Source organism: Bidens hawaiensis, unplaced genomic scaffold (assembly GCF_021521415.1).
Source record: "Bidens hawaiensis isolate Kalapana, Puna unplaced genomic scaffold, B.hawaiensis_p1.1 tig00028246_1, whole genome shotgun sequence".
Classification (NCBI taxonomy): domain Eukaryota; kingdom Viridiplantae; phylum Streptophyta; class Magnoliopsida; order Asterales; family Asteraceae; genus Bidens; species Bidens hawaiensis.
In genome coordinates, this window is record NW_027494599.1 from 30,526 (window position 1) to 43,120 (window position 12,595).

The 12,595-nt window shown below is 39.5% G+C and overlaps 1 protein-coding gene across 1 annotated transcript; it reads left to right on the plus strand.

Annotated features, from left to right (window-relative positions):
* The first annotated feature begins 3,396 nt into the window (after positions 1 to 3,396).
* Positions 3,397 to 3,999, plus strand: LOC143576613 (uncharacterized). Its single transcript, XM_077060667.1, has one exon. It carries the CDS (start codon positions 3,397 to 3,399, stop codon positions 3,997 to 3,999), a length of 603 nt encoding a protein of 200 aa, XP_076916782.1.
* The last annotated feature ends 8,596 nt before the right edge of the window (positions 4,000 to 12,595 follow it).

Genomic DNA, 12,595 nt, shown 5'->3' on the forward strand with positions numbered 1-12,595 from the left:
CAGTCCGCCATGCCGAATACCATAGTGACACGGAGAAGGACTTTACCCAGCCGTATCGTCCTACAGCCTTTTATGAAAAATCAAAGTTTATTGCACGTATTGCAACAACCCCATTCCCAGTTAATGCAAAAATTCCAACATCTGTAGGAAAATACAACGGGATGACTGATCCTAGTGATCACCTGTTGAATTTTGTAGCTGTTGGAGGAGTCAGCGGTAGGACTCTTCCTTACTGGTGTCACATGTTCTCTTTGACATTCACCAGGGCAGCACATGAATGGTTTGAGAAGTTGCTAGATGGGAAAATCAAAAGATGGGATGATTTTGTTGCTAAGTTCTCCCAACACTTCAGTCAGCAGAAAAAACACACTCGCGATCCGTCCGAAATATTAGACGTGTTAGACGAAATAATAAGTCTATTGAAGACTTCATTACCCAATTTTACAATGAGAGTCTCAATATTGGCGGAGTAAGCGAAGATATGTTGCGGGGAGCCTTCTGTAAAAATGTGAGGAGCAATGAATTGATTTGGACTCTAACTGGTAGAGATGGAATGCCCACGTCTTGGGATGAAATAATGTCCATGACAAAGTTGTTCGCAAGAACTCAAAAGACTTTGGCTACTGATAGTTAAAAGCAGAACCCAAAGGTGGAATTCCAAACTCCGCGGCCAAACAACAGGGAAAAGGAACAATTTGGTCAAGACTACAGCCTTCTGCGGAAGCGTCAAAACCATTTGATGCCAGATCTTTTATTGGCAACAAGAACAAAGCAAATTCCTCAGCTCGAGGCACTAGCAATTGGACTCCACTGTCGAAAACTCCATCAGAAATTCTTACCACGGAGAATATGAATTTCAGAAAGCCCCGGCCACTTACAAGGAGATCATTCCTTGATGCTAAGAAGCACTGTCCATTTCATGATGACATAGGTCATAATATGAAGGAGTGTGTAGCTTTGAAAAATGAAATTGAGGTGACAGTAAAATCTGGAAAACTTGGACACTTGGTGAAATGTGCAAGACCAGGGACTAGTAAAGCTCCCGCGCGAGATAACTAGGGCCCGCCCAAGAAACAAGTCAAGGACCTGAATGTTCACATGATACAAGGCAGACACAAAGTGGGACGAACGAGGAGAGAGTTCGATGATGAGGAATGGAAAAATGAGCTGGTAATCTTTCCGCGGGTCAAAGGAGGACCTTGTAACAAGAACCCTTTGATAATCACTGCCCTCATTGGCCATTATCGTTCACATTATGTCTTCTTTGATACGGGAAGTACATCAGACATAATGTACGAACAATGTTTCGAGCAATTGGACGAAGACGACAAGTGATTTTGAAGCCGATTCATGCACATGTGTCCGGATTTGGAGGTGAAGTGATGTACCCGTGGGGGTAATACCTTTCCCAGTCACTCTTAGTGATGGGATTCATTCAAGAACTGAAGATGTCGGATTTTTGGTTTTACCGGTGACATCAAAGCGTGATATCATCCTGGGTCGTGAGGCGATTGGTGACTTTAATGCTCATCCTTCTACAACACACGGCGCAGTGGGAGTTCCGACTCGCACTGGCGTTGCTATCATCCACATTAATCGCCACTGCTTCACGACAGAAAGTTTGAAACCCAGCAAAGTTCCAAAACAAGTTCGAAAGACCGAGCCAGAAAAATGGGTATTGAACAAGAATTTCCCTGACTAAACTGTAACGATTGGCCCCCTATCTCTGAAAGAGTGAGGAAATTTTTAAAACAATTATTGACAAAGAATATGGACATTTTTTCATGGCAACCAGCGGACATGACTAGCGTCCCGCGGAGGACTGTAGAGCATAAGTTGCAAGTAAATCCAGCGTTTACTCCAATTGTGCAAAAGAAGCGTAAGATGGGTCCGGAACAGACCAAAGCAATGAACGAACAAGTTCAAGACCTTTTACATGCTGGAATTATCCGCCCAATCCAGTACCAGACTTGGGTCGCCAATCCAGTCATTGTACCCAAAAGCAATGGGACATGGCGTATGTGCATAGATTTCAAAGACCTAAACAAGGTGTTCCCGAAGGATTGTTATCCACTACCGGAAATCGATCTCAAGATTGATGCTGTAGCCCCATTGAAGTTTAAGTGTTTCCTCGACGCTTACAAAGGCTATCATCAGATCCGCATGGCGGCGGGTGATGAATACAAGACAGGGTTTCGCACAGATCAAGGCACATTTTGTTACAAAATGATGTCCTTTGGGTTGAAAAACGCGGGTGCTACGGATCAACGATTGATGGACGAAGCATTCAAGGGAAAAATTGGGCAATACCTAGAGGTGTAAATGGACGACCTGGTAATAAAGAGCGTTGAGGAGGATCAGATGCTCCGAGACATCGAGGAAACGTTTGAGACCCTCAGGCAGATTAACATGAAACTGAATCCAGCCAAGTGCTCCTTCGGAATGGAGGAGGGAAAATTTTTGCGGGTCATCGTAACAGGTGCGGGTCTCAAAGCCAATCTGGGCAAGGTTCAGGCAGTAGCCCGCATGCTTTCACCTTCCTCCCTCAAGAAAGTGCAGACACTCAATGGAAGGCTGGTGGCACTGAACGAATTCTTAGCAAATCATGCGGCTAAGTCTTACCCGTTTGTCTCAAATATGAGAAATTGTCTCAAGAAAGCACACTTCAGATGGACCGCGGAAGCTGAACAAGCATTTCTGGAGGTTAAAAAGTGTTTAATGGAGTTTCCTACCTTAACAACACCACAGGCGGGAGAGCCTTTGACATTTTACTTGTCAGCGTCTGATATCGCCATTGGGGCCGTGCTACTGACGGACAGAAAGAGCGTTCAAACTCTAATTTATTATGTCAGTAGGACGTTGACAGATCCAGAAACCAGATACTCAATGCTCGAAAAGCTGGTTCTAGCGCTGGTCTGTGCTGCTAGGCGTCTCCGCAGATATTTCCAAGCCCATCTCATTAATGTGTTAACGGGATATAAGCTCAAAAATGTATTAAGCAACCCAGAATTGTATGGGCGATTGGCGAAATGGGCCATCGAACTAGGAGAACATGCAATTGAATATAAACTCAGACCAGCAATCAAAGGGAATGTGTTGGCGGACCTCGTCACAGAAGTTCCGCAACACAAAGAATAAGAATGTTTAATTGAACAGCAACACCAAGCACCTCCTAAACAAGAGCAAGTTTGGTCATTGTTCACTGACGGAGCTTCGAGCAACGAGGGATCTGGCGCAGGCCTTAGGCTAGTCAGTCCCGAAGGTCATGAGTTTACTTACACCATCAAGTTAGACTTCAAAAGTACTAACAATGAGGCGGAGTAAGAAGCCTTATTGGCGGACCTGAGAATAGCTAAGAAGCTTGGGGTAAAACACGTAGAAGCGTGGGTGGATACCATGTTGATCGCAGGACCGATCAATGGAACTTATGTAGCGAAAAACGATGTAATGGCTGCGTACTTGTTAAAAGCAAAAGACTTGATCCTTCAATTATCTTCATGCAAAGTCATTCACATTAAACGAAGCGAGAAAAAGTCATCGGATGCTCTTAGCAAGCTGGCTTCAACCAATTTTGAACACTTTGCTAAAGATATTCGCGTTGAAGTCCTGGATCGACCATCCGTCTTGCGGAATCAAGTTTTAGTTATTCAAACCGGCGTAGAATCCTGGATGACACCAATCATGGCTTACTTGTCATCGGGAGTTCTACTGGAAAAGAAGGCCGCGAATCGAAAGATAAGACACAAGGCCTTGAATTATCAAATGCAAGATGGCGTCCTGTACAGACGATCCTTCCTCGGCCCACTTCTAAGATGTGTGGACGTCGAGGATGCGAATTATTTAATTAGGGAAGTTCATGAAGGCATTTGTGGTCTTCACACAGGCCCGAGAATGGTCGTAGCAAAACTCATGAATGCCGGATACTACTGGCCGGGGATGCATGTGGATGTTGTACATGAGATTAGAAAGGAATGTGATTTTGTTTATGAGGAAAAGTAGTATTTTCGTTATATTACACCATATTGCGTATTAGTTGAGCCTTTCTAATTATAGGTAAGACAAATACGAGTCTTTAAAACAATCGACGTGAGTGAGGTTGTTGAGCCACAAAGTGACTTGTGTACTAGGGAGCACATGAGAAAATTGTAGAGATCTGAGTTATAAATGAAAATCTATTTGTTGTTACTTCCCGGTGAAGTAACAAGTCACAAATATTTTCAAAATCAGCTTGAGTAGGGAAACTCAAAAGCCAATGGAATGATCTTAACGAAGTGCTTAATCGGTTTTGTCGCCAAGGGAAACGTGTTTTGACCAATCAAAGTAACAGTGTGAATTTCTAAATAACTCGGTGTATCGTGGGGTATTGTTTTGATTATCCTAATAGACATTGGTTTTAGTTAAAGATCAGGTCTCGGTTAACGAACTTACGAATCTAGACTATATGAACATGTGCTCAAATAATGGAATTCGCCAGGCTTTTCATGAAAAGTTTCTCATTATTACGCGTGCACTCGTAATAATAATTTGCCTTGCATGATCGTTTAGGCGCTTTCCAGTTTCGAGCTCCTGGTTCAAGGAACCGAGGTACTCGCATATTGAATATTCATAACTTTTAAGGAATGTGAAAGTTTTAGGCTATTATTGAATTTGTAAATGATGGGATAGACGAAAGGGGTCCACTAGGTGCGTCCTCGAGTTAAGAAGCTATGCGGAAGCTTTGTCTGAACACCGGACGAATAGTCCTCCAACCACTTTACCTTAGACGCGTGAAAACACGACTTTAATTCGTTAATCGTATAAGTATCCATCCACTTTATGGGTGCAAGCGACTAATGTGGGAGCGAGGATTAGCGCATTACATTCTTCAGTAGCATGGTTATCAGGAGCCCATCATTTTTTTGTAGTGTTGAGGAAATATGCTCAGAGTGAATGAATGTTGTGGACAAAATCTTTGTGACATTAATATGCGTAAAATATTATGTATGTTATCTAAATGCATATGTAATGAATGTTTTTAATGAGTCATTTAGTTATAGACTAGACCCTCTATTTCACTATAACCAATGGCTCTGATACCAATCTGTCACATCCCGCCAAAGCAAAATACGCGGGCGCGCGACGTTCATGGATAATCACAGCTATTGCTTAACGTGGCTATCCTACATGTGATGCTATGCTTGTATATGCCCACAAATATCTTCCTGAGTTTAATAACCTGAAAAACATACTTAAAAGTTAACATAATGTTGGTGAGTTCATGGTTTTAAATGCATGATTAAACCCGTTTTTTTGAGAATATTGAGTTTCAAATGTTTAATATGAATAAAAAAAATAATGATTTCTCAAATATATGCTTTTCATGATTAAAACATTTATCAAAAGCTTATGTTTTCATGACAAAAACGTGTTTTTAAAACTTGTTCATGTTTACGTAAATAAAACGTAGATTGAAAGTTATTTATGTCTTCATGATTAAAAATGTACATTAAAAACTTATTTATGAAGTTGAAAACTTTCTTTGTTATGAGTGTGTTTTCCCGATGAGAACGTTGTCCCAAAAAGTTTGCATTTACGAACTTAAAAGCCCTTTTAGATATATAAATGAGTGCACTCGATGCAATATGATATATAAAATAACCTGAACAAGATCGATAATCCTCTGTAAACTAGCTAAGAATACAAATTAATATATGAGAATGAGCCTATAATCAAGCCTAAATCATGTTGTTTCATTGCCCAATACCGTCCCACGATAACTATATTAGATTATATGCACCCATTAACACGTCGGTTAGAGGGACTAACTATGAGCGGGATCCCGATAGTACTACCTACATATTCCTCGGCTGAACCCATAGTTAATGATTATAGAATGTATTGATCCGAAGATCTTAAGGGCCTTGTGTAACTTATGCTCATATAAAGATTCTATGTCTTGCTTACTAATCATCGTATTAAATAATATTATGTAAAGTTGTCAAATAAGTTTATGCAACGTTACGAAATAAGTCTATTTAAAGTTATCAAATATGTTTATGCAAAGTTACTAAATAAGTTTATGAAACGTAATCATAAAGTTTATGAAAAGTTACTAAATAAGTTTATGAAACGTAACCTAACAAGTTTGTGAAAAGTTACTAAATAAGTTTATGCAAATTTACTAAGTATATGCAAAGTTATCAAATAAGTTTAGTATGTTTCTCCCTCTAGTTTGTAAAACAATAAAAGAGAAAAGGGGCCTGAAACACACCTTCGCGTCAGTGGGTGATGCGTATGAACTCTTGTTTGTATTCGTCATACGTTCGTACTAAGACAAGTACATACTAACTTAAGGTCGGTTCGACATGTTAATTAAGTATGTTGGTTTATGCTATGTGTTCACCCAACACCTAGACTTACGTGATCATACGACTCATTGGTGATACATTTTTATTTAATGTAGTTCGTTTTACGAACATATAACTCCAACTATATACTTATCTTCGCAATTCGGATAGTAGCGAACAATTATATATGTCATATATGTTTATCTTTTTAAGTAAAGTATGGTTAAAAATATATTTAACGGTACATAGTTTTATAACATAAAGTAAAATATTATATATATATATATATATATATATATATATATATATATATATATATATATAATGTTTTGTAAACGTCGTAAAAGATCGAGTAGTTATATATTTATTAGTTAAGCTTACGGTTTTAAATATTTACTTGTAGGAAACTATACTATAAAATTTATTTATGTAGAAAAAACTTCATATATAGTAAAAAGTGATATTCTACCAAATCATTTTAAATAGAACTTTTATACTCAAGATTTTATAAAAAATCTTTTATACATGAAACTCTCTTTAAAGATAACGCGTAAGTCTTTTATAATTTTAAACATAAGTTTAACATTAATAATAGTTATTATGTTCGTTAGAGTTGAGTTATTCAAAGATAACACACATCAATAAATCTAAGTCCTATAGTGTTAGTTAAATGCCTCTATAATATTTATCTTTTACTAGATCTACATATTTATTAGTTAGCTCTTGTTACTTTTTACACTTGAGTGAACACTTATAGCACAAACTATTAATTAAAAGTATACGATTGTGAGATTAGGATGGATCTATGCTCACTATAAGTGGATTTTTCCTAGAATGAAGATAAAGAAAAGATCTTGAGCTTGAGCACACCATGTCAATCACTAGAACTTGAATGATACTCCTGGATCTTAGTTCTCCCTTTTATACTCAACAACCCTTTCTTGGACTTGATAATTCTATGGAACTTATTTAGTGAATGGTCTTGATTTGTAGGATCAAAGAAAAATGATGTGTGTGTATGCTAGATGCTATAAAGTTAAGAATAATATTGTGAATTGATAATGTGATTACAAGGATACGATGTCTTATATTGGCATGTTTACAATATGGAAACAAGTAAAATAAAGGAATAAATTATGCCTCTGTACAAGGTAAGAAAACCATGACATAAAATATATAATTGCATTCCTTTTATGTTTGTGTTGACCCATTGATATTGCTTTCCTTAATACGCCCCCGCAAGATGGAGGATCCGTCGGATACAGCAATCTTGGATCGATTTCGTAGGAATAGTGATCTTGATAGTGGTTTTGTGAGCATGTCAGCCAATTGGTCATGCGAGTTGATGTGAAAAACACGTAGGTGACCATTTGATACTTGTTCTCTTACAAAGTGGTAGTCAAGAGCCACATGCTTCATGCGTGAGTGTTAGACTTGGTTTGCACATAAATACATAGCACCTATATTATTACAAACCAAGGTTGACAAGTGATTAGTAGTAATGCCTAGTTCCTGCAATAAATTCTTGAGCCACATGAGTTTGTCCGATGCATTTTCTAGGGCTTTGTACTCAGCTTCGGTCGAGGAATGAGAGACCGACTTTTGTCGTGTAGACTTCCATGAGACAATGTTGGTGCCAAGGTAAAGGATATAAGCAGTAGTGACCCGACCGGCATCATTAACTCCACCCCAATCGGAATCTGAAAAGACCGAGAGTGTAAGAGGAGAGTTACGCTTTATGAAGAGACCGTGATAAATGGTTCCTTTTAGGCAGTGGAGTACCCGTTTAAGAGCTTGCCAATGATCTTGGTGAGGATTCTGCATGAATTTGGAAAGTTTGTTTATCGCAAATGAAATGTCGGGACGAGTGAACGCTAGGTATTGGAGGGAACCGACAAGCTTACGATATAGAGTTGGATCAACTGAGGGGGATGGTCGGTTGGGGACAATGGATCAGTGGTGCAAAGAGGAGTGGTGACATCTTTTGCCCCATCCATGTGAAATTGGTTGAGAACGTCTTCAATGTGGCAATGTTGAGACAAGAAGAGTCCATTGGATGTTGGAATTACTTCAACACCTAGGAAGTGATGTAGCATACCAAGGTGCTTAATCGAGAACTCGTTCCTTAAAGCCTTAATAAAGTGGTCAAGGAACTTGGGATTATTACTTGTGAGAACAATGGCATCAACGTAAACCATAAAGTAGCAAGTGACATGTGGTTTTTGATTAACAAAAAGGGATGCATCCGCTAAGGATTTGCAGAATCCAAATTTAATAAGGAAATTAGAGAGCTCAATGTACCACGCTCTAGGATCTTGTTTTAAACCGTATAAGGATTTTTTGAGCTTGCAAAGATGATGAGATAATTTTGGATCAACATATCCTGGTGGTTGAGTCATAAATACGTCTTCATGAAGTGTACCATGAAGAAAAGCGTTGTTAACATCAAGTTGACGTAACGGCCAGTTTTTGGAGAGGGCTACCGAAAGGATGGTTCGGATGGTCACGGGCTTTGTGACGGGGCTAAAAGGGTAAAAATAATCTTTCCCATATTGTTGGAGATAGCCTTTTGCTACGAGACGAGCTTTGTATTTAGAAATGGAACCATTGGGATTGCGTTTGATTCGAAACATCCATTTGCAACCAATCCATGCTTGAGATTTGGGAGGTACTAGTTCCCACGTTTGATTTTGGATAAGAGCATTAAACTCTGAATCCATAGCATTTCTCCATTGAGGATCTTTTGAAGCTTTAGTGTGAGTGGTGGGCTCTAGGGTAGGGAGTAGGGGATAAGGGTGGTGGTATTTGTTTGTTCCCGGATCAATCCTTAATCAATAACCAGATCTCAGATCTGTGTGAATACGATTAATCCTAATACGGATCTAGCTCATCGTTACGTTTGATTATATGTTATAGTATATATATATATATTATCAGTATTAGTATGTGTATGTGTGTATAATATTAAGATGATGATCGAGAGAGATTTTGACAGAACTTTGTTAATTAACTCTCAAAACTTAGATTAATTGTGAACAGGGTTCACATATAAATAGAAGATAGGTCTAGTTCACTAACATCCCCTAGCGAAATAGACACTACTTCGTTACATACATAAACATAAATAACATAACGAACCATCTCCTGATTCGTTAAACATCCTTAACGAATCAGGAGGAAACTAACTTAATTCTAGTTCGCTAAACATCCTTAGCGAACTAGACTAATACTTTAGCGAACTAACTTAAAACAATAATACTTTATTACATTAATCAAAACAACAAATATGTTAAAGATATATACAAAGACTCGAGACGAAAAACCGTGCACTAACAGACACCCCCTCGTCTTGAGCTCTTTGTCTTTAAATTACTTGAAGCGCTTGGACTGCCAGTCTCTGTAACTATGAATTCCGTTTTCATAACAAACACGCACAACGCGCTGGAATTGCATAGCCAGGTCATAGTCTTCATTGCGCTCAAACAAAATCCTGTTCTTGTGAAGCACATCATTGTCGGTCTCGGTTAGATTCACCAACCACATCGGGTCAATGATCTTTATCAGCTCAGTCTTCAAACCCTTTCCCAACACAATGACGGCCTAGCCGGTTTTGTTGTCGTAGTACCAGCGGTTGAAAGATAACCACATGTGTTGGTTCATCATCTTCTTCGGTGGTTTTACCTTAAGAACCAACTTCTTCCAACCTGTCTTTGGGTCAATCTCATTGAGACGCTTGCGGATTGGAATCTGTGGTTTGGAAAATTTGAACTCGTGGTTTAATTCAAACAGCAGGTGTTGGTGAAACCAACTTGCCTGTTTATTCCCACCCCGATTAATAAACGGACGATACGCCAAAGTGCGCACATCCCATCTCGGTAATGAGAGAAGGTCAGACATCCTTTCGTAATACTAGACGCCCTTCTCCCATTTCACAATGCATACTTTTAATTCATAATCATAAAGCCAAGAAACGATGTCACCTTGTACTTTTGACACGGCCTTGAAAGTAGTCTTTTGATTGGCTTTGGCGCGTGCTATGGCTTCTAGTGATTCTTTATCAACGTACCTGTGAGCATTGATAATCTTACCAATCCTGTTGTCTTGATGAGCAAACCAGCTATGAATATCAGCCCAGGATGGATCAATCTTCGGGTCGAATATTTTGTCAACAAAGTCAGCAACTTTTTTACCCTTAGATGTCTTCTCGAGATGATATTCTGCTTCTCTTACAATCTTCTCATTAAATATAAGAGCACCTTGATCAACATTTGTGTGTTGAAACAAGTCAGGATACTCCTCAGCAGTCACATCTTCCACCTCAATTTCCTCATCCTCATAAATAAAATCCGTCCTCATCTCAACAGTAGGATCATTCAAGATCTCGTCATCATTAATTACCTCAGCATCAGGCTCAGTCTCTAACACGGTCATCTCATCTTCATTCAGACCAAGCAAGTTCGCAATCTGCTCTCGTGTCAGCGACTTGTCAACAAACTGCCCCACATCTATGTCATCTGCATTCACCATGCTTCTAATCACCCCTTATCATCCATAAATATAACCGTATCAGCCTTGATCATCTCAATCGGTTTGGCAGCCGAATGATCATGATAAATAATGATCTGTTTGCCCGAATAATCAACAGAACTCGTACCCACACCAGAAGATGGGTCTTGAGTTTGTTTAGGCTCACCACCAGCACCAGACTCATCTGGATATTCGTCATCATTCTTGATCTTCTTTAAAGCATCATCTTTGCAAGTCAATTGCAAGATCAGATCCTCTTGTTGTTTAAGTTTCACCCCTGAGACTCAACAATCTCACGTAGGGCTTTGTTTCTTTTTGACAGAAAGAAACATAACTGAGTAGCTTTTTCTGGTTCTCCATCAAGCGTTCTTGATTCATACGGTCAGCAGACATTTGGTTTTCATACAAATGTAGAAGATTCAAAAGCATGTCTGTCTGACGGTTTGGTGGCATAGCATACAGAGATGGATGAACAGGCTGGATTGGTCCCTGAGGCCTTGTAATTCTCATAAATGAGAGATCACTAGGTGGAGGAGGCCTCATTGACGGTGTTGGAGGAACGGTAGAAAGTGTAGCAGACGGCAATGGTATTTCAGTTAAGGCTGATTGTGGAATCATACCCAACTGCTCGTGAGGTACCATCGTCGTCGTCAAAGTCATCTCCGGAGTGCTAGTAGTAATTGGCACTACCGGGCGTCGAGGAATTGCAGGACGAAACGGTGGAACACCAACGATTACACCAGCTCAAGTAGATACACGTCTCTTTTCTGGAGCTTCAGAAGCTGGTGCTTTACCCTTACGTTTACATTCACGTTGAGCTGCAATGGTAGCAGCCAACGCAGCTTCAACAGCAGCTTGTTGTTCTCGGAGAGCTGCATCACCATTTCCACCATTTCCACCATCATTATCATTATCATCACCATCAATACCACCATCGTTCCCACCTTCTCCTCCCTCACGCTCGGAATCCGAGTCATCATGGATCCAGCGATCCTTAGGAGGACATACATAATCAGGATTAATGATATGACAAATCATCCGTTTGTCCCGTGGCCTCTCCTTATGATAAATCGTCATTCTACGCACCGTGTCAGCCTTCATGTGTTCTATATAAAGGACATCGTGCACTAACGTTCGATCAATCACTAAGTCTGGAATAAGGTCTTGAATTATCAACTGTAGAAATCGGGGATACATCAAGAACTTCTTCGTCTGAGCTGTATGCTGGACTTGTTCTTTCAGATGATTGAAAACCATTTCTGAGTAGTTGAATGGCTTGTTGAGAATAAGAGCCACAAATGCTTATTGCAAACTTATACGACACTCATCAAATCCACCTTTACGACCACCTATGCAATGAATCAGGATGTGTAAAAGATACTTGTAAGGTGGGCACAATCCATTCTTGTTAAACATAGAATCATCAATATTTCTACCATAAAATACCCTTGTAAATAGACCCTTAATTAACCTCTTATCAAACTCACTTGGGTTATCATCATTATCCTCACACCGAAGCGCTTTCCTAATCACATCAACATCCACAGTTATAGGAGTTTGATTGATTGTTGCTCGAATGTGATTCTCAGTGTCAATGAACTCAGCAGTATCCCATAACTGCCTAATAATACTCAGATAAACCTTAGGTTTGGCAGTTATAGCATAATGTATCACCGAACGACGTAGAAATTATAACATAGCCCCAAACAGAGCTTCATCACCAACGTCTGAATCAACATAAG

Bases quoted from the DNA above. Each gene is read 5' to 3' on its own strand.
- LOC143576613 (XM_077060667.1), top strand. From the start codon at position 3,397: ATGTTGATCGCAGGACCGATCAATGGAACTTATGTAGCGAAAAACGAT.